The 22,878-nt window shown below is 43.7% G+C and overlaps 1 protein-coding gene across 22 annotated transcripts in view; it reads right to left on the reverse strand.

The window, feature by feature from the left end:
• Nucleotides 1-22,878, reverse strand: part of DOCK9 (dedicator of cytokinesis 9) — a 324,937-nt gene that overhangs the window by 105,063 nt on the left and 196,996 nt on the right. For all 22 annotated transcript variants that reach the window (XM_061435266.1, XM_061435276.1, XM_061435256.1 and 19 more), the window contains exons 18-32: nt 22,572-22,637; nt 21,364-21,456; nt 20,001-20,124; nt 19,515-19,636; nt 18,136-18,222; nt 17,678-17,767; nt 16,057-16,172; nt 15,716-15,785; nt 14,790-14,915; nt 14,149-14,220; nt 6,337-6,483; nt 6,058-6,141; nt 5,025-5,136; nt 1,547-1,725; nt 1,190-1,303 (exon numbers count right to left, since the gene is read on the reverse strand). In XM_061435266.1, the coding sequence (XP_061291250.1) occupies nt 1,190-1,303; nt 1,547-1,725; nt 5,025-5,136; nt 6,058-6,141; nt 6,337-6,483; nt 14,149-14,220; nt 14,790-14,915; nt 15,716-15,785; nt 16,057-16,172; nt 17,678-17,767; nt 18,136-18,222; nt 19,515-19,636; nt 20,001-20,124; nt 21,364-21,456; nt 22,572-22,637 (1,602 nt within the window). The remainder of the gene's footprint in view (nt 1-1,189; nt 1,304-1,546; nt 1,726-5,024; nt 5,137-6,057; nt 6,142-6,336; nt 6,484-14,148; nt 14,221-14,789; nt 14,916-15,715; nt 15,786-16,056; nt 16,173-17,677; nt 17,768-18,135; nt 18,223-19,514; nt 19,637-20,000; nt 20,125-21,363; nt 21,457-22,571; nt 22,638-22,878) is intronic.

Genomic DNA, 22,878 nt, shown 5'->3' on the forward strand with positions numbered 1-22,878 from the left:
AAACCAGGACAAAGCACCACTGTAGGAGAAAAAGGGACAGAAAAGAAACACACAAGGAAACTCCCCAGTGTATGCCATCATGACAGTGGTAAGACGAACGATGGAGCCAGTACAAGGGTCTAGAACAAACAAGAAAAGGACACTGAACTGCTAACCAGTCCAAATTAACAGCCAACTGTCTCCAACCAAAAGGCTTTGAGATCATACCTGGCATCACCCTTCACTCAACTTAATTTCCAATATACCTCTAAATATCTGCATAAGGCTAAAATAAATTAAGGTGGTCAATTAGGGGAGGTGGGATTGCTCATCTTGGCCCCCCCTGACATCTAGTCTGATTATCTTTCTAATTTTATAGACACATGGAAAATTAAGCCCAAAGAAGTGGCTTTTCAAAGACTGTGTGGTATGCTATTAATACACCAGGACTGGGACTAGCACTGACATCTCGTAATACACAGGTTAGAATTATGTAGAATTATGCTTTTTTTTTTTTTAAATAAAATTCCTTCCTCTATAAGTTTTTCTTGGATACACAAAGATCCTGACATCTTATAAGAAAATGAGCCATCAGGAAAGCATGGCTTTTTATAATAATTTTTTTTTTAAGAATGATTTTTAACAAGAGCTGAAGGTTTACTAATTGACCCCATCTTAGCCAGAAATGCAATTTACCAAGACTACTGTAGATTATTATGGTTTGGGGGGCAAAAAGGAGGGGTGTATAGTTGAAGAGTGTCCCTCCAAATGCACATCCACCCTGAACCTCAGAATACAACCTTATTTGGAAAGAGGGTCTCTGCAGATGTCATTAAGATGTAAGATAAGATGAGGTCACTGTGGATGAAATCCAAGCCCTGGTGTCCTTATAAGGATGGGACAGGATACCAGGGACACGGACGCACACCAGGGAGAACACCAGGGAAGACAGGCAGAGTCACACAGCCACGGCCAAGCGCGGCAAGCGCTCCAGGCAAGCACCAGTGGCTGGGAGAGTGGCACAGCCTGGCTCTTCACCCAGCACCTCCAGAAGGAACCAGCCCTGCTGACACCTTGATTTTGGATCTCTGGCCCCCTGACAGTGAAGGAATAAATTCCTACTTGCTCTGGGCCACCCTGTCCGAGGTGTTTGTTAGGGAAGCTGCAGGAAACAAATGCAGGCCATGTCTGTGTGAGTGTGCTTACGTACACTGCCAGGGTTCACCGGGAAGGGAGACACATCTCTCACGTTGATCCGCTGGACGTTCTCAATCAGCAGACCGAACAGAGGCAGGTAGAGAGTGGCTATCCTCGCCTGATGGCTCTGGAACAAAGATGCACAGTGTAAGTGAATCCCGGCCTTGGAGAGCTTAATGATGGCCTGGGCGAGCACTGGCCAGGCCCTGTACTGGGACCCTTCCTATAAAGGCGGCTGTTAGATTTTATTGCATAAACAGAGAAAGCTTTTGTGCTATCGTTACTAATTTTCTAATTGCTTGTTTCTTTGGATTACTCAAAATGAAGGTCATGTTATCAGTCACATTTCCATGCATCAGAGAACACTCACCCTGGAAGCGTATCTGTCGTCAAAAGAGTGCTTTATCAGCAGGTTCTTGAGCACGCTGATGGCAATCACTCGGACCTCCCTGAACTCCTGGAGGGCGGCCCCCACCTCCCTCAGTAAGAGTCCCACCAAGAAGTGGTTTCTGCAGAACTCGTCTGTTAATGCATAGTCAAGTTGGAGATCTGAAATGAGCATATAAACAAACTGCTTTAGTTAGAAGGGATGTAATACTCTTTGAATAAAATAAAAACCAAGCCCACCCTTTCCTTTCAGGCTCCCCTGTGTGTGTCAACAGGTGGTCACATCTGGCTCCCAAAGGCTGATAACCTAAAACACTGCTCTGCACTCCAAAATGTAAACAGAGTTTAAATACAATTAAATCAATCCACAATGCAGGAGACCCAGGTTCGATCCCTGGGTTGGGAAGATCCCCTGGAGGAGGAAATTTCTACCGACTCCAGTGTTCTTGCCTGGGAAATCCTATGGTCAGGGAGCCTGGTGGGCTACAGTCCACAGGGATACCAAGAGAGTCAGACACGACTTAGTGACCAAGCCACCACCACCATATAAATGCACTGGATTTTGATTATAGAAAGTATTACATCCTACGTAATTATTAAGTCAGTGAATAGTTTTAGTACCAATTTTTAGAATATAGAACAGCACATTATATTACAAATGTAATTTTGTTACTAATATGAAATTCAAATATTGTAGTAATTGACAACATTATAGAGGAGTAATTTGTGCGTAACAAACACATAACTAAAGAATAAATACATACATGGCCTATTAAAATGTTCTTCACTACATGGGTTCATTTATCTATTTCCTGGTCATTAATGCCCATATACTCCACCCAATGTGTTTAAAATGACCAAGTTAGCATATAACCTACTTATTTTGCTATCACTGAAGACCTTATTTAATATAGAATTTTCTCAAATATACTCTTAAAACTTCTGTACCTCAAAAAGCAAATAGAAAACTAATATAAACTAGAACTAAAATGGACAAAGCACCAAATCAAACTAGCTAAGTCATCAGCAAGCTAAGAGACAAGACTGAAAGCTCTTCTAGAAAAAAGATGTAACCAAATGTGAACTCTACTGAGGGAAGGTAGAAACAAGTAGCTAAACACCACACTCTAAAGCTGAAATAACACTTTTCCAGTAAGCTGTGGCTTGGATTTAAATTCTTATACCGCATCCATTGTTAGAGGAAAGTCAATGGGCCTCTACTTTGGTTTTAATCTCATGCTGGGCAGTTGTTTCTAACCCTATTTAGATTCTCACTCAAGTCCTAGAAAGCCTTTCCAGGACCTTCCAGAACACTCGTGTCCACTGTTTTAAGCAGAGATTATTGAAAAGACAGTTCATAGCCTGAATTCACATGAGTCCCTTAGAAGAAAACTATTTATGGGTTTAACTGTACACATGTGTGTGTGCGTGTGAGTATGTGTGTGTGCAGAGAGGAAGGTGGAACAGCAGGTGAGAAGGGTGAGAGGAAGGAGAATGCTAAAAAAAAGACAAAACCTTATTCTTACTGGTGCAGTTATGAAAATTCATACCGAAGCCACCTGTCCCTCTAGCTCCAAATTCCCTGACAGTCTACAAGAGTTTGTGCATGTCTCGCGGTGGGCCAGTGGGGAAGATTAGTACAGGTTCACTGCCCGACCACTGGGCAGAAAGAGCTGTCCTGAGCACCCTGACAGGTGAGAGGAAAAGACAGTCATGGTCCCCAAGGGCAGGTGGGCCAGTAACTGCTGGTGGGCTAAGAGGGCAGGGTGGGGTGCCGGGAGAGGCAAGGACCTGGCCAGGCCCAGATCCAGTGACTGGCCACGTGACTGGCTGGGAGGAACATGAGGACCCCAGCGAGGTGCTGAGTGAGGCTGAGAAGCATCAGGAGTGAGGAGCTGGGACCAGCAGATGTGTCTGGTGTGTGGGGAACAGCTCAGGGGGAGACAGGTGGTGGGGCAGGGTTGGGCGGGGGATTCTGAATGGCCCAGAATGCTCAACCCTGCACCTTTTCCAATTATTACCCCAAAGTCACCTTCTCAGTGAGGCTCTTCCTGGCCACCAGATCTCAATGTCACCCACTTCCTGTCCCGTTCCCTCACTTTTCCTCTCCGTAGCACTCATCACTCTGACAGGCGGGGACTTCATCCTTGTTGTCCACAACTGTATCCCAAGGTTAGGTAGAGTTGGTGCTGGGCAAATATTTGCTGAATGCATGATAACCAATGTCAGGCCACGGTCCCTATCTTGCTTTTTATAGACAGTTTGAGCCTCTTTTGGGCACTTAAGATATTTATGTCTCTGAATGAGTGCCTTTGTGTATTTCTCCCTGAATTTCAGGGTCACTTGATTTAGGTGTCATCAGTAATTTGATGGAGGAGGAAATGGAAACCCACTCCAGTATTCTTGCCTGGAGAATCCCATGGACTGAGGAGCCTCATGGGCTACAGTCCATGGGGTTGCAAAGAGTTGGACACAACTGAGTGACTAGGCAACAACAAATAGTGTGGTGGCATCCTTCCACTTTTTCTCTCCTGCAGCATAAATAATCCTGAGCACATGCAAGGTGCTAAATACTGCACTATGATAGACCCGAGAGACTAGTCTTACTCAATTACTTACTCAATGAAGACAAAGAAATCTCTGTGAGCTTAATTCTCTTCAAACTCAGAAAGGATACAGAACAGTTAATAAAGACTCAACATGCAAACATAGAAAGCATGTGAAAAGCCGTGTTGCGTGTGACAAAGGTTACGGCTACTGCTATAAACAAGGACTAGGAAAACAGTGGGAGAATACACTTTAGAAGTGAAGCAGCGTTTTTTGTTTGTTTGCTTTACTTCTTAAAGAAGCCTCCTAGAGGACCTAGTGATCCCAGGAGCAAAAAACAAGACGCCTCCCGGGGATGTTACGGATGTGTTAGCTACAGTGAGAACAAATTCACTGGCTTATCGTGAATTTTAAAATTGATCCAAGTACATGGGAAATGTCTAAATGCGTAGCACACGTAAGCGTTTCAGCAATCACTTGCATTCTTTTTCTTTTAAAGGAGGAAGATGCAAGAAAGCAGCGTCACACCCCACACCTACCTATAGGAGTGTCATTTGACTCCACAGTTGGTGAAAGAAAAGCTAATTCATAAGAAAAAAGGAAAAGTGAAACAAATAAAAATAAACTACAGTAAATAAAAAGGATTTCTATTGTTTAAGCAATGGAATTGTTCAATGAAAAAAGAGTCACACTGGCATGATCAATAGTCTGGTAAGTTTGCTAAAAAAAAAAGTTAAGTTCCTATGAAGCATTTTATCAATTTTTTAAAAAAAAATGGAAACGAGAAAAAAAACGAATTCACCAATGAAAAATGTCAGATATTCTTAATGTCATGTGTGAACTAATTCTCTTATTTAAAATGAATGGCTCTCTTTTTGAAAAGACTAGGATTAATATATTTAAAGATAGATTACCTTGATATCTTTGAATCCTGCCTTTTCCAAATGGCATTGGTAAATTCAAAGGAATATAATGTTCATGATTGCACACCACACGGAGAAATTCGAATTTGTATTCAAAGAGGGTCTGCAGGAAAAAAATGGTTATAGTCATAAGTTACGGATACTCTGCACAGCCTCCTAAGAAACCCCTGAGGAATGACGTGGTGCCTATGGCTCCTTCCCTGTCTCAGGGCTACATGCTCTAGGGTACTTTACAGATTTCAGCATGGCTTCAGGGATTCATTTGAAAACCGGGGAACACATTTTGCTAAATAATGTTCTCCATTGACTTTTAGGGCATTTATTATTTATGCTCCTCCAACTTCAATAAAGGATTTCGGGCAGCTTATAATTACAGACCAGATTCAAAGCAAGAAAAAAATGAGAAAAGCAGACCTTTAAAATAGACACCCAAGGGAAGAAACAGAAAATTCTGGCAGAGAAAGGCTGTGGTTCCTTCTGTTACCTTGTTAAACAAACTATGATTTGTAACAAGAATACTTTTAATTGTGCAGCTGAGAGTCATTTCAGGTATTTATGAGAAAAACCAACAGGTATGTTTATGTTGCATTTGGAATTACTGTGTCTCTAATATCTTACACAGGCTTCCCTGGTGGCTCAGTGGTAGAGAACCAGCCTGCCAATGCAGGAGATGTGGAATTGATCCCTAGGTTGGGAAGATCCCCGGAGAAGGAAATGGCAACTCCAGTATTCTTGCCTGGGAAATCCCATTGACAGAGGACCCTGGTGGGCTATATTCCATAGGGGTCATAAACAGTTGGACATGACTAACTACACACACACACACACACAATATCTCACATACTACTGTGAGTACTAGTTATTAATAGTTAGTATCTCCAAGGGAGGGCAGGGAGTAGTGCCTCTGGGACTGAAAGAAAATTCTGATGTGAACCCAGAGAAATAGGTAGGTATCTGGATTCACTCAGAGAGACAAAAAGAAGTGTGTAACACACACACACGGACATGCAGGCACACACACTACCTTAGGATCTCCAGGAGCAAAGCAGCTGATGTAGTTGTTGATCTGCTTGAAGACAAAGCCCCTGTCCATGAAGGTGAAACATCTCTGCGGAGGAAACAACCCACAAAGGTAAGTATTCAGGCTGTAGTGGAAAGTTGGGTTCAACTCAGTGTTTACTGTGGATAAGTTTATCCTCTGGCATAAACACATTCGCTGAGCACCTAGTGTGTATGAGTCACTCTGCTAGAAAGAGCGCATTTGGCCCGCAGTGGACGCCCTCCCTGCTGGAGGGCCCCCCACCTTGATGAACACAGCCAGGCTGTGGTTGGCGTTCTTGGACGCATCCGGGTTATCTCGGTACTTCTGCGTGATGTGAGGCATTAGCATAGTCACAACAGTTTCCACCGCATGATGATAGGAGGCAGGGAATCTCTGGTTTCGCAGCAGCTGAAAAGGGTTTAGAGCAAACGCTGATTATTTTTTTAAGTTGAACTGTTTTTTGGGGAAAAGAAATCTCATCTCTGAAAGGTACAGGCATTCAAATCAGCCAAAGTAAAATGCAGAGATTGCTTTAGAAAGCACTGGCTTAGGGTTAAGCCTCAAGTACTCAAACTGAACACGCACAGAATGGTGACTGTATGTCCCTAGCTGAAACTGCTCAGGAGGAGTCCTCTTTAACTTTACATAGTAATTTTTTTTCTCTGTCAGGAATGCATACCTAAGAAATTACACACAGATCACTTAGCGATTAGCTACTACTTACCATGTGTCTTCTACATACTGGGCACTGTACTAGATATTTTTATATAACCTTTTCATTAAATTCTTAAACCCTCTCATTTTATAGAGAATTAGGGAGGTCAGGTAAATGTGGCTTCAGTCACACAGCTAACAATAACAGAGACTCAAACCTGGATCTATTATACAGTGAGTTCAAGGCCTGTGTGCTTTCTGCTCTGTGAGGCCGTACTGCCCCCTCTCCCACCCCTCTCCTGCTCCATAAGTGGAACAATTTACTGAGGACCCAGAATGGGAAGCGGGCTGTACTGGATGGTCCATGCATGCATGTGATTCTAACCCCATAGCAGGGGGTGTTTCCATCCCTATGTTACAGACGAGAGGAAACTGAAGCTTGAAAAGATTCAGTAAAGAATACTAACTGACCTTTAATATCCTTCCTTTCCTTCTCTCTTTTAGTGGCAGAATGCCAAGGTTTGACAGGGACATGTGGCCTCCCAGCTAGAGGCTACATTTCCCAGCTTAACTTGTGGCAAGATAATGGTCATGCGACTCATTCTGGCCAATGGGCTATAAGAGGAAGTTACGCTTGCCTTCTGAATCCTTCTCTTTGCCACTGCCTGGAATGTGGGGTGGTGGTGAGCCAGCTTCTCAACCATGCAGACAAGGATGCTACCTGGGCTAGATAATTGGATAGGAACGTGAGTCCCCAAATGACCTTGCAGGACAAGCTTCCCACTGTTTGAGCTGCCTATGGATCATAATTTTCTAAAAGAGAGAAATGAACCTATTGTCTTATCAAAGCCACTATTATTTTGGCCTATTTTGGAGGAGCCAAACCAGTATCTTAATAGCAAACAAACAACATTTTGTAAAACTAGAACTGGAGCCTAGGTATTTTGGTATGAGAGCATGCATTATTTTATGCTTTAAATACCAGAAACTATAATGAAATTTTGGAACTCCAGCTTTACAATAATCTCAGTTCTCACACCAATAACAAGACAATCTTTGTAAATGTACATAAACTCAAGAATCCAGTGAGGGAAGGATCAAGTCATAAGAATTGGAAGTTTATCTACTTTCATAAACAGAACAGTAAAATCTGAAATTCCAAAAGGATTTTGTTCCATTCTGGCAAACCAGTAACTCTAGATCCTGAGGTGTCAGCCTCCATCAACCATTAGCTATCAGGAACTCGGGCAAGGCCAACTCTAACCACTAGGCATGAATGCCAGCTCCCAAGCCAGCCACTCCTAAAAAACGAGGTCTTCCAAGAAAAGCCTACCGAATGGCGCTGAGTTAACAGCTGCTTAAACCATGAAAAGTGGATGGAAAATTCTATAATGGAGGGATGGGGTGGACCACATGGACCTATGAGTCAATATTATCACAACCAAAAGTGGGACAGCTGGGCATCCTATACCTCCTGATAAGTAAGATACAGGAGTACCAGCTAAGGTGTATCCTTGCCACATAGAAAATCAAACCTGAAAGCAGTTTAGCCTCTAGATGTCACTACACAAGAAACAGACGGTACAGAGAATCATGTGATGCATTACTGCAAGCTTACAATCGGCCAGATCTAGAGTGTGGGGAATTCTGCAGGTCAGGCGGCCTACTTTCTTCAACAAATGCACTGCATTAAGAAACAAACAAATGGAGAAGGAACAGTGTGAGGGGCCAAGAGAACATCAGGGCCACATCAACCCATGGCAATGTGTGGACAGTGTTTAGATCCTGATTCAGACCAACTGTAAAATGACACTTTTGAGACACCTGAATACAGATGGGGTGTTAGATGATGATAAAGAAATATTGCTAACTTTATTGAGTATCATAATGGTGCAATGGTTATTCTTTAAAGGCTTTACCCATTGGATATTATACACTATAGTTTTACAGAGGAAATGATAAAATATTGAGGGAATGTTCTTAAAATACTCTAGGAAAAAGAGAAGTATGGGGGTGGATACATAAAGCAAGAATGGCAGAGTGTTGATAACTGTTGAAGCTGAGTGGGTGAGAGGTACGTGAGTTTCATTAAACTACTCCCTTTCCTTTTAAAATTTTCTATAATAATTTTTTTTATTAAAAGGAAAGAAGTGTGGTGAAGAGTGGTGTATAATTAACATACCAACCAACCAACAATACTGCTCGGCGATTAGGAGGTGATAACTCAGTGCCTTTGAAGGGTGAGATGAAGCTCCCCCTTGTGACAAACAGCTATTGTCAAGAGTCCTAATTTGGCAACACAGCAATGAGGTAAGATGCACACGGAAGGGCGATGAAGACTGAGGTGATGAGACGGTTTTACGGAGAGCGCCACAAACTGAGGTGGAAGCACATGACCCAGGCTAACGAGCTGATGTAGGGCAGTAAGTACATGAGTGGTGGCTCAGGACAGGACGCTAAGATGGCAGGGGACTTCCTGGCCAAATGAAACGCTACTCCTGACCATGTCCTGCTGCGGGATCTTCCCTCAGTGCTGCGGCCGCGTCCATGGCGGCCCAGCCCCCACCATCTCTGCCTCCAGCAGATGCTGCTGGTGAGAGGTCTGCCTGCCCACAGACTATTCAAACTCCAGGGGGAAGGTAGACTTGTTGGTATAAAAGTTTTCCAACCACTCTGGTAATGCACACTCAATTTCACCTTGTCACTACCCTTCCTCTCCAGGATCTCTATTAACTGTCCGCTGCTTGCCCGCAAAGCTCCCCCACAGTCTCATCGCTGTCTCTGAGCTAATCCTGTTTGCACTCTTCCCTCTACCCTCAGCCTGAGCCCGTACCTGGGCATGAGCTCCTTCCTCTGCCAGACCCCCATTCTCCTCCCACAAGGGAGGCGGCCTCCAAGGCCCAGGTGGAGCTCCAGCTCCAGCACCACACAAATGTCCTCTTGTGTTGGAGCTCACACGGACACCTTCACACGTTCTCCTCTAAATGCGTGTTCTCCTTCTCCAAGGACTCTGTCAACTGCACGGTGGAGGCCGCACTCTCCACTCTGCCTGCATCTCTCCTCAATGCTCTGCCTGGAGCACACACTGTTGGAAACACACCCTCGTGGACGGAAGCATGGCTGTTAACCATTCTGCCATCTCAGATGCACAGTTTCACATATCGTTCAGGAGAAGTCCAGGCAGTCCATTCAGAACAGGAACCACACTGCCCTTCTTTCACTCTTCAAATGAAAGCTCTTTTCTTGCTCAATTAAGACAGAAAATGGCTGAAAGCTAAACAACTGACACTTAAGGGAAGAGGTTCGGCCTGTCCCCAGCCAGGTTTCCAGCTTCCTGCAGGAGCACCTGTGGAATGCTAACAATTTGCTTGAGTCAACATGGGAGGGAAGGAAACTCAAAATGAGTCTGCTGAAATTATAGCTGCTAAAACTAAACCATAGGGAAGAAAAACCTAAAGTACGCTGACCTTAGAGGCAGGGTGGAGCTGGGGGTTGGGAACTCCTCAGGAGGCCACAGTGAGGCCTATTTTGCATTTTCCCCCCAAAACGACTTATTATACATTCTAAGCACATCACCTATGGAACACTGAAGTCTGGAATGGTCACAGGTAATCAATCCAAACTTCGCAGGTCCATCTGCAGCGGTATGGAAATTGACCATTTCAGATGCTAGTTCAGAGAGAGGCTCTGATGCTCAGCTCTCCTCTGCAAAGGGGTCATAGTTTGATTGGCTGGGGATGGGAAGGTGGACACATGACATTGCCTCCACCTTCGGCACGACAGCGTGCAGGTCTGTCCCTCCCTATATGTGTGCATCAGATGAAACGGCCTGGCCAGCACTGGGAGTGGAAAATGAAGACCGAGGCTCATCACACTCTATGACCCCAAGTGCTGGTTTGTGGCAGACTTTCAAGGACACTGAAAGCACTGTCTAGCTCTTCTGTGAACCATGGCCCAGGTGCTCCTACGAGACAGGTGTGCGCCTGCTTACAGCAACTGAAGACAAGACTCACCAGTGAGGAAAAAGGTCAAGGTCAGGATTATAAACAATGGAGTATTTTGACAATCTTCAGCCTAAAAACAGAAAAACTCTAAGGGGATTTGACCATGATTCTGGAAACCACCAATGGTACAGAAATGGTGAATATGAACTTGTTCCCTAAATCCAGAGCACAGGGGCTGGAGACTGGGGCATGCAACTTTACAGATGCAGGACAAGCACTAAAACAGCTGATGCAACCATATACAACTCATCACTTAAGATATGAGGCAAAGTGACTGCAGGCTTCAAAAGCTGAAGAGAAGTTCCTAGACCAAGGTGTGATTTAGCTAGTGGTTACCATGGGGAAAGGGAATTGGGAGGGGCAATATAGAGCCAGGGGAAGAAGAGGCAAGAACTATTAGGTGTAAAATAAGCTGCAAGGATATATGGTACAACAAGGGGAATATGGCCAATGTTTTATAATAATTACAGATGGAATATAACCTTTAAAATTATGAATCACAATTACAACCTGTAATGTATATAATATTGTAAAGCAACTCTACTTTAATCTTTAAGACCTACAAAAATTAAGAACGTGTGGTTTCAGGGAAGGGCGGCATGATTTAGGGAAAGGGTGGTATCTTGGGTGACACGGAAGCAGAAGTCACGGGGGAGGGGAGCCCCTCTAAAAGTGACCAGTGTCGGACTCCCCGGAGTGGTGAGCAGGTGTTCAGAATCCCTTTTTATAGTAAATCATGTTATGGTTAAGCATTCTCTTTTTAGATGCCTGTGTTTCTTTTCAAGCTGGAATGCTTTAAAATAAACTACCTCTAAAAACCCTCCGAATGCTGTTTTGAGATCAGGATATAATTAACTTACAGAAAAGGTTGTGCATGGCAGCACTTGAGTGGCCTGTGTAAAGCCCTAAAGGATAAACTAAATGTTTATCTGTGGAGCTAGAGAATTGGGCTATAGGCTGGGAATGGCAGGACACTGGTGAGGGGCTGACTCTGACTTTGGCAGGATTCTTGGTTCTGCGAGGCTGTGTGATCCTGGCCAAGGATCTAGATCTTCATGGGTCTAGACCTCCACCATCCACCTTCGTGAAATAAGGGGGCAGCTGCACAAGAAGGTGGCTTTTTGGTCTCTATTGACCCCCAAATTCTGTGGTTTAATTTGGCATCTTGAGAAAAGAACGCACACAATCCTTTATTAACTTTCGATCACAGTTCTAGGCTAGACGACACTGATCTGTGTGTGCTCAGTTGTGTCTGACTCTTTGCAACCCCATGAACTGTAGCCCACCAGGCTCCTCTGTCCATGGGGTTTCCCAGCAAGAATACCAGAGTGGGTTGCCATTTCCTCCTCCAGGGGATCTTCCTGACCCAGGGATCAAACCCATGTCTCTTGCCTCTCCTGCACTGGCAGGTGGATTCTTTACCACTAGTGCCATTTGATATTTGATTTTAAATACACTTCTCAGAAATGTTTCAGACGTGTTCCTCACCTCCTTGACCAGAGCTCCCGTGGTCTAACTGCACATCTTCCCACCTGATCTCCATGAGGGCACGAACCACAGTGCATTTAACTGCATAACCTTTGAGACTGGCATATAATAAGGGCTCAGCGAATACCTTCTGAACAAATTGGCTATTTTAAAAAATATAATCAAGTTGCCAGTCTCTGAAGTGATCCCGTTTAAAGACAAAAATAATGAAAATCCAGTAGGGCCTTGTTGTAAACTGAATTGTGTCCCTCTCCCCGACTACCCCGCAAAAGCCCAATGTTGAAGTCCTAAGCCCACCTCAGAATGGGAGTATTTTTGGAGATAGGGTCTTCGAAGAGGAAATTAGGATAAAATGAGGTCATCAAGATAGGCCTTAACCTTACAGGACACGCAAGGAGGATATTAGGATGCAGACAAGCAGGGATAAGACCTCCCATAAACCAAGGAGAGACACCTCAGAGGAAACGAGCCCTACAGACACCTTGCTCTCAGACCTCTTCCCTCCAGAATCACAAAGAAATGAGTTTCTGTTGTGCAAGCCCCCGGAGTATTGTACTTGTGATGGCAGTCTCAGCAGACTAAGACTGGCCTAGAGGCTGTCTTGAATAGGAGATGACATCTTTAACAGAAAGGCAGTATAACATAACATGGTGACGGTGTGTGTGTGTGTGTGCACGCACACGTGTGTGAGTGTGCCTAGTTAGCTGCATACTGCCAAGGAGACAATCTGCTAGATTTTTCCCTTGGCAGGCTGTGCTGGCATGATTTAGATGGTGCGTTACTCTGTGGAAGGCAGGGCCCACCTCCATCTGGCATCTTCCTGTGCACTAAAATTGGATTTAAAAAGGGGGAAAAAAAAAGGAAACCTCCTCAGGCTCCAGCACTGGCTCTATAGCAGAAAGCACAGCTTTAGGTTCAGAACCACACCCTCCCACCTGACAAAATCCACAAGCCCTTCCCCAGGCTTGCTATGCACCCAGATCCCTGGTCCAGGGGGCCCAGAGCTCAAGCCTCCCTCCCTCGGGCCCCCTTATCCTTCCCACATTCACTGCAGGGGCTGCTGGGCTCCAAGACGACTGCTCCCTGCTCAAACACCCACTGCGCCCAACCACATGCCCCGAGACTCCACTTCTGCGGAGCTAAGATGCAGCAAGAATCCCATCACACAGCAATTCTGGGACCCAGAGAGTCTCAGGAGCAATTCTGCCCATGGCCACCTGGGTTTACTGCATTGGAATCCTATAAATATGTATCTACACTGAGCCTCAGACAGCCAGTGGTGGTGTCAGTCCAGAGTCAGTTCATCTTGTGGCAGAGACCAGCAGGGACCAAGGGACAGCCTGGGACCCAGAGAGCCACACACATCTGGGAACCACAGGGAGCAGGTGTCTGGCAGGGATGGAGTTGTGTCTCTGAGTCCACTCATTGGCTACCAAGGCTGTGTGGTCATATTAGATTTTCCCATCCAAGTTCCTGAGAATAATGTACCCGTTCAAGACACTTAAGAAACACCGGGTAATTACATTTTAAATGAATGCTTAAGCTGCTACTCCTACTTCCACAAATGTGAAGACTTCTAAGCTAGTCAAAGGAAAAGACATACTTCTGTTTGGATTTTTAATAACACAGTGCTCCATGAACGTGGGCTCTGGAGCCAGACTGGTCACAAAGCCCCCTCCCTCCATGCACCATAGCACGGCCCTGGGCACTCATGCATTCTGGTCTTAGCTTCTTCATCCATAAAACAAGGGGCGAGACTAGCACTTCCACCTGTCGGGTTGTTGTAAAGCTAAAACGCCTTACTACTCAGAAAGCACCTAGAGCAGTACTGGGACGGGCACCCAGAGAGCTTTAATAAGTGCTGGCTACAATGAAAGAGACTTTCCCCTGAGAACTACTAGGCGAATTTTGAGAGGAAGTGACATACCTTAACTTTGGAGTTCTCTATCAAATGCTGAGCCATGGATTTTATCAAAACTTCAAAGAAAAACCACGAATACTAAAAAAAAAAAAAAAGAAAAAAAGAATCCAGTAAGGAAAACAACAAATCAGAAGACAAGACATTTACTCTCTTAGTAAGGTCACTGACGTGAAACAAGTATGACCTGAAAACACAGCTGAACCTCCTGACGAATGTTCGGACCTGAGGGGCAAGGCAGATCTGCACCTGCTTCCACGTGTCCAGCAGTAAACAGCGCTGTCCCACTGGGAAACTGGGTGCTTACACCTACCGTGGCACAGCCAGCCACGGGCGCCCTGGATCTCATACGAGGCCATTCCTCTCGGCTGACTCCCACCTGCAGACACTTGCCTCTACAGTCTCTAACTCAGTGTCCGCCACTGGTCTGAATATGACTGTGAAACTCTGAATGTAGTAATGCCTTGTGGCTCGCTTTGGAGCGGAAGCATTAACAGCAAAGTTGCTACTGAAGAGTTCTCTCTGTTACCTGCTTTGAGGAGCTGCTGACTGTCTCCAAAAGCACAAACAGGGTGAAATTGATCAGGCCAGGAAGTTTGAAGTTTCTTCAATTTGCCCACCGCAAAGCCACACTGGCCCTCCCGACGTACCTTGAGTAGTTTGTTGCTGGTGAGGAAGTCGGCAGAAGGCTTGAGAATCGTGGTCATGGATTTGGTCAGCTCTTCGTGCACTGTCTTGTATTCAGAAGCAATATATGGCTCGGCCTTATATGCATACTTTGAAGAAAGGGGAAAGATACTTTAGTGCACTGGTTCTCCAAGATGGATTGAGAGTTGGAGAGGCTCCCAAGGATGGAGACCAGGGACCAGGTATCACTGATGGGTGGGAGAGGAAGGTGTGGACACGGAAGGTGGGAAGGGTGGGTGTCATGTGACAGGAAGAGGGAGCCCAGGGTGTCTTCAGGGAACCCATCAAAACACGTGAACCATCTGACTCAGCTGGTGGGTCTTCCAGGACAGAACACTAGCTCCCCAAAACTGTAATCAACGTGTCACATGACTGACATGCAGCAACTGATTCCTTGAAGCACCCCAACTTAGTTTAAATATAAACTAATACACAACTACAATTCAGAGGTGTTCAAGGCTAAATAGAACATGTGTACTATTCAGAACAGTAAAGGCCACTGTGTTCACTGAATATTGTATGTAAATGATGAACTTGTTGACATTTATCTAATGTCATCTCTTGCTTTCCTACATAGTCCAATTTGATGGTGGCTAGAGCTAACCTTCCATCTTTAAACCTCTATATCATTTGGCTCACATTATTTGAAAAAACCCTTAAAGAAAGAAATGTAGCTGAAAGGATGAAATTAAGGAAATAAATGAATGGCTGCCCCTCTTTGGACATCCCCCTCATTCAGGTACACAGGAATAGAAGAGAAAGCAGAGGTGTTAAGTGTTATCCAAAATACATCTTCAAATAACTAGATTTAAGGAAAATAAAATAGGTCCTTAGAAGAAAAGTTGGAGAGCCACAGATCTGAATGACCGGGGCAGTTTAATTTACATACCTTAACATATGACCTCAAGTGGCCCTCCAATCCTTCCTCATGGCACTGGGCAACCACATGAATAATGACCCTACACACCACAGGAATGAATAAAGCAATGAATAGTAATGTGGAAATGGAAACATTTCATTATTATCACAGTAGCAGTACAACAATGATGATGCTACTGGCACCAGAGGAAACGAGGAAATGAGGCATTGGATGGGGTCCCCACATATGGAATCAAAACAAGTTTCTTAAATATCATGTTCAACATGTACTGGCACCCCAGATACATATGGCTGTGCTCCAGATGTGGACAGACTGAGAGGGAAGAAGGACCACCTTTCCACCTCACTCACCGTGTCACGTTGACCGCAACCTCCTCCTGGGTTGCTCGGGTGAGGACGCGGAAGAGCTGGTTTAGGATGGTGGGCAAGAAGGCGATCATCACGTGACCCTCCATCGCGTGCAGGCTCTACGGGCGTGGGATGGCAAGGTTCATGTTATCATTTTAAAAGTAAACTGACCCCAAGAAATTTCCACTCAGCTTCAAACACAGATGGAAGAAACCCATTGAAACAAAGGGAGACAGTGGCAACCTACTGGACAGAGATGTCTATGTCCAAAGCCTCAGAACCTGTGACTATGTTATATGGCAAAGGGGAATTAGGGCTGCTAGTCAGATTAGCTGGCCTTGAGATGGGAGACTCTGCTAGATTATCCAGGAGGACCCAAAGCAATCACGAGGGTCCTTAGAAGTCAAAGAGGGAGCAGGAGAGTGGAGGGGAAGAATGCTCCGAGATGCAACATTGCTGGCTTTGAGATGTGGGAAGGGGCCACAAGCCAAGGAATGAAGGATCCTTTAGGAGCTGGAAAAGGCCGGGAAGTAGATCAACTCCCAGAGCTTACAGAAAGGAACTCAGCCCTGTTAATAACGTCCTGGGTGTGGCCCAGTGAGACTCATGTCAGACTTCAGAGTTACAAGACGTGCAAGAAAACAGATTTGTGTTGTTTAAAGCCACCAAAGTGAAAGTGAAAATGAAGTCGCTAAAGCCACCAAGTCTGCAGTAATTTGTTAAGAGCAGCAATGGAGAATGAATAAAAGGTTCTTCTTCAAGTTGCATGGCTCCTATGATATAGCTGAAAGGGGACTTGAAGCAGGGATTTCAGAATCCCCATTCCATTTTCCTTGCTTAAATCAAACCAATTCCACTTCTCACACTTCATCTGTTTTGTCCCAATGCCTAGAACACATGTTTAGCTATTGCTCCCCTAGAATCATGTTCTGGGTGAGACTCCCCTGGACCAACCCTCCTGCTCGCCCCAGGAGCCTCCTGTCTGCACAAAGCTAGGGCTGGTTACGTGCATTGTTGTTGTGCAGTCACTCGGTCGTGTCCGACTCTTTGCAGCCCCATGGACTGCAGTACACCAGCTTTCCCTGTCCTTAACCGTCCTCCAGGGTTTGCTCAAGCTCCTGTCCACTGAGTTGGGGATGTCATCCAACCATCTCATCCTCTGTCATCCCCTTCTCCTCCTGCCCTCAGGAGTTTATGTGCATTATTTCTGTTGTTCTTTTTTTTTTCCCACCTAGAACACATTCACCAAGGTTATGTTGTCCCCTACAATGAACTAGAAGTTACTTAACGGTGGGACTGAAGTCACTGTCTTTTATGCTCCTGTGACCGTGCTCTGTGTGCAGTGAGCACTCATAGAAAAAGCCTACAAGTGGCTGGTTTTCTATGTGGAATCACGTTTTAGGCCGGCCTGAGAAAAGTATATGTGGGGCTGGGTAAAGACTGCCGTACCATACTCAGAAGTCGTACCATTTCTGAGTCTACTTCTTGCCCCTATCTAAAACCCTAGAGACGATATCACTGTGAGAACATCTGGGGAAGAGCAGCCTTATAAGGTTTCCAGGGGTGGGAACAACACTCACCACCAAACAGAAAAAAGGGAGTTACTAAGAAAGACGTCTGATACCTTAAGGTATTTTACAAGTTCACTTCCTAAAGCCTGGGCTCCAGATTCGGTTTTCTGACAGTACTGGAAAAAGTTATGTAAGTGCTGATCCTGCGGAGATAAAAGAAGAAAGGAAAATGAAAGCCTGTTAGCATATCTGTGTGGACACAGAGGTATTTGCTTCTGCAGCATGCGTGTTTTATTCAGACTATGAAACATCATATAAAAATAAAATTAAAAAAAAGACTTCAAAGGTCCTCCAACAAAAGTGGAAAATTTATCGTGAGAACTGTTATTTGTACTATCCATTTATATTATTACATGAGAGCACCGTATATGTACTTTCTTTCTTTACAAAAGGACTTACAGAGTGAAAATATATCTATGTAACATATCAATTACGATTTTATTCTGCCAAGAAAATCATGCAAATTCATTCACAAAGCTGTCACTGCTAATTTTAATGGAACAGCATGTACCTGAGTGTACACTGTGGAAACCAGATGAGTTGAAACTTTGAGCAGAGGCTTGCTTCCATCTACCCATTTAATTTCTGGACCATAATGCTGAAAAAATATGGAGGGGAAAAAAAAATCCCAACAGATTAGTGACCTTGGCTTCAAACAGCATCTTCAGTTGAGTGTACTGATGAAGTACTGAATGCCAGACAGCTTCACTGACTTGTTATTTATGCCTGGCTCATGGTAGGCATGTAACCATGCCTACTTTCTTCTCCCAAGTACAATGCTCTTCTTAATAGACTGTCTAAACTATCTTTTCTATATAGTTGCAGCTCTATAAATTATTGTCCATCTGAGAGGGAAAGGTTCCAATTTTACCAGTCACTTAACCAAACTTGAACTCAGGATTCTGAAAGTGATGGCATAAGGTACCAGATAAAATAAATAGGATAGTAAGTATTCCTAGCACCTGAAAACGGTTGGTCATGTTTGTGCTTGTTTTTATTTCTGAAACCTCCACTTTTCTCATTCTCAGACTAGGAACAGTAACTGAATAATAACAATCATAACAACTGAATACTATTATGATTTTACCCTTATTTTTGAGTATTTTAACTATCTGTCCATAACATTGGCCCAAATTTGGTGCTATTTAAATGCAGAGATATTAAAAGCCATTCACAATGAAATGGAGCAGATCTTAACTAAGTATGTTATAAAACTGAAGTCGATAAAATTTAAGATGGCTAAAAAGAATATAAAACCAACAAACCAATTGGAGAAATCTGAGAAGACTCAGGCTTTCATGAATCAGAAATGTATCAGAAAGGGCTACGAAGTAGATAAGGGATTTGCTTACTAGACTTACAATAAGCTGGAACACAATTTCTAATCATTTGCATGGCTATAAGAACATATTTTTATTTGAGCATGGCTAATTTGCAGAGACAAACTTCCATCTCATCCTCAAGTTTCCATTTCCCTGCTGAAGCAGTGCCAGTTCAGGGCTTATAAAATGCCCAAACTATAATTCTAGATTATGATAACTATTACCAGCACTGCCTTCCAGTGGCCTAGTGAAAGTCACTTAGTTGTGTCTGACTCTTTGCAACTCCTTTGGCTGTACCCTTTCAGTCCTCTTTGTCCATGGAATTCTCCAGGCAAGAATACTGGAGTGGGTAGCCGTTCCTTCCTCCAGGGGATCTTCCCAATCCAGGGATGGAACCCAGGTCTCCCACATTGAAGATTGATTCTTTACCATCTGAGTCACCATGGAAGCCTTCCAATGGGCTAAGTTTACTTGTAAAATGAATAACTAAAACCAAAATATTGGGACTGGCAAAAATATTGCATGCTTTTGGAAGGAACCGGGGTAAACTGATCTTAAAGTCCCATACCCGGCCCATCCCATGCTCCTGGAAGCCTAGGTAGCCAGACGGGAGATTGGCTGAGACAGGGATGTGCTGCTCACTAGTCACCACCCTTCCATCCTTCAGGAGAGGAAGCCAGGAATATCCAACTGTTGAAACAAAGAACAACAACAACAACAAAAAAAATCACTGGAAGTATAGGAAAAGGGATGCAGACAGCCACGTTACTAAACTGCTTGATCTTTAAGAACTGCTAATATCAATATGACTAAGAAACTGAGATGACTCAGAAAATAGCCTCTGCAGAAAAGAGTCATAAAGCATGTTGGCCTCCACGGGATGAGCATTCTAAAACTATGTCCTATAAAATGTATACATGTGGGCCAGGCATGCTACCTTCTCTAATTCATCTAAACAGTCCCTCAGTGAAAGTACTCAAATTTAGAATCAAAACGAAATTTAAGAACCTAATGCACAAGCTGTGAACAATCAAAGGGATGATGACATTCAAACCTTGTGTTTCAACGACGTCCTTCTTCTTCGTGCTGCCTTTATTTGAATTATCGCAGCTGACATGGAAGAATGTGAACAGCAAGTGGTGCTTTTCATGTAGCTGGGTGGGCAATTCTATTTTAATCTGCAGGGAAGACAAAAATAACAATCTTTCTTATATTCCAAAACAACAGCATGTCACCCATGCACAAATGTGTGTTTGGTCTCCGAACTGATTTATTAACGCCTGCAGTTAAAGGGATCTGAGACTGTTGAAGAAATGGATCCTTAACACACTGTTATGGTCTAACTGTTTGTGTCCACCCCACAAATTCATAAATTGAAATCCTAGCTCCAAAGGTGATGGTTGTAAGTGGGGTCTTTGGGGGCAATTAGGTCCTGAGGGTGGAGCCTTTATGAATGGGATTAATGCTCTTGTAAGAGATTCTATAGAGCTCCCCAGTCCTTCCTGCCATGTGAGGACACAACTGAGAAGTCTGTGAGCTGGGAGGTGGCCCTCACCTGACCATGCTGGCTGGTCCCTGATCCTGGACTTCCAGCCTCCAGGACCATGAGCAACTAATATCTGCTCTTTACAAGCCACCCCGTTTGTGGTATTTTGTTACAGTAGCATGAATGGACTAAATTCACTGACCCAAAACAGGAAAGTTGGTATTTCAACTCTAGAAAGAACTGGAAAATACATGAGAGATGCCATTTTGTTACCACAGCCAAGCCACAATGAAAAACCAGGTTTGACTATTTAAAAGCAGGATTCACATAGTAGTTTGAGTGAACTCCATTATAATTCTCCATGTGTGTGTGTGTTAGTCGCTCAGTCATGTCTGACTCTTTGTGACCCCATGGACTGTAGCCTGACAGTCTTCCCTGTCCATGGAATTCTCCAGGCAAGAATACTAGAGTGGGTTGCCATTTCCTTCTCCAGGGGATCTTCCCAGTCCAGGGATCGAACTTGGGTCTCCTGCATTGCAGGCAGATTCTTTACCATCTGAGCCACCAGGGAAGCGTATAATTCTACATAAGGACACCCCAAAATAAGGAAGATTCTCAGGTCCAACAGACGTTTAATTATACTTAAGTATGAAGAGAAATAGGTGAGAATATTAATTGTGGTAGTGATACAGGAAGAATTTTGACTTTTTCTTTTCTGCATTATCTGTACTTTCCAACTTATTTTTTTTAATAAATGTGTTGCTCTTATAATTAGAAAAGTTAAGTAAACTAAATATTTCAACATTTAGTTCTAGCACTATAACTTCAGTGTTATATGCGGCTTCTCTTGAATTTTGCTTTGCTAGGCAAAGAAATTAGAGTTTTCCTCAAAACTGGTTAAACTAGGTTTTCCCTTGAAAACCTCACTTACCTCATCATAAAATTCTGGGTTTTGGTGATGGTGTAAAACTGCAGCAAAGGCGCTTTCTGTGAATAGCGGCCCACCAGGTCTGCCGTAAATGCACTAAAATAAGATTTAGCAAAGGGAGGTACCAGAATTCAATCAATAGAGCAAGAAATTAAACTCAGATGCGTTGTAAAGAAAGCAGCATAAATAGCTTTATTTATAAAGCTATCTATTTATTTATAGCATAAATGAAGCCCCCTTTGATGGATTTCTCCTACTTACAAGACTCCAGACCCACAAGCCCCCTTACTCCCCTCGCTCACCTCCCAGCCCTCCCCTATCCCTACTCCACTCCATGGACAGCAACAGCTCACTGCTTACTTTCACCTCCATGCCTTTGCTGACACAATCCCTCAGTCTGAAGAACCTTCCCTTCCATGTACAACAAGCAAACTCTCATGCGTCCTTCAAGAAATGATTCATTTCTTTCCTGTGTCCTTTTGGCAATGTTTTACACTAATCATTCAGTTTTATCCAAAAAAACATTTCAGTATCTTTTATGTGTCAGGAGCTTTTCCTCCATGACTGCCTTTCCCACTAAACTATGAATTTCTTGAGGGGAAAAACTATATTATATTCTTCACATATTATCTCCTTCCCTTTGGGGAAAGTCACTTCCACATAGTTAGAGTGAAGAATTTGGGGTCTGGAGCCAGACTGCCTGGGTTTGAACACTGGTTCCATTAATGTATGGTCCTGAACAATTCATTTAAATTCTGAGCATTAGTCCCATCATGTTAAAAAAAAAAAAAAAAGCAGATAATAATAGTTCCTAACTCAAAAGACTGTTAGGAGCATTAAAAGAATCTAATATCTATAAGGCTGTACAAGCAGAGCCTGGAATATAGTAAGCACTCAATAACATCACCAATAACCTACTACTATTATTATTACAACTAGAATCAACATTTTCAAGCGAGGTACATGTTTACTGAACTGAATACGCATAAGAAAACACCATCCCTAAAGAGTGTTACAAAACAGAAATTGCCAATTAAGAGCAAGCACTCAGTTATTCCTGTTCTGTAAGGTTCAGTGTATGTGGCTATAGTCTGTGATGTTACATATTTTGTGTTTGTGTCAACTAAAATGTGCTAAGAAGTCCCTTTAGCTATGCAGTATCAGGAACTGCATTTTTAAAACGGAAAAACGTGTACACATAAAGTACCAACCTTTAGAGGCTTAGAGTCTTCCTCATCTGAATCTTTGAATTCAATGCAAATAGCAATATTTCTGGCCTGCAGTGACAGTTACATAAAAAAGAGAATTTAAAAAAAGATTAAAGTATGCAACTATTTATGAAAGAACATGAGAAGCCAAAAACCTAAGAAAGTTTGGTATCGAAAAGAAAACGTGGGCGTCCTCGGTGCCCAGTGGTTAAAGCCCGCCTGCCAATGTAGTGGATGCAGGCTCGCTCTCTGGTCGGGAAAAGGCCATGCGCTGCGGAGCGACCAAGGCGTGCACAGCTCGAGAAAGCCC

This window comes from Bos javanicus, chromosome 12 (assembly GCF_032452875.1).
Source record: "Bos javanicus breed banteng chromosome 12, ARS-OSU_banteng_1.0, whole genome shotgun sequence".
Taxonomy (NCBI): Eukaryota; Metazoa; Chordata; class Mammalia; order Artiodactyla; family Bovidae; genus Bos; species Bos javanicus.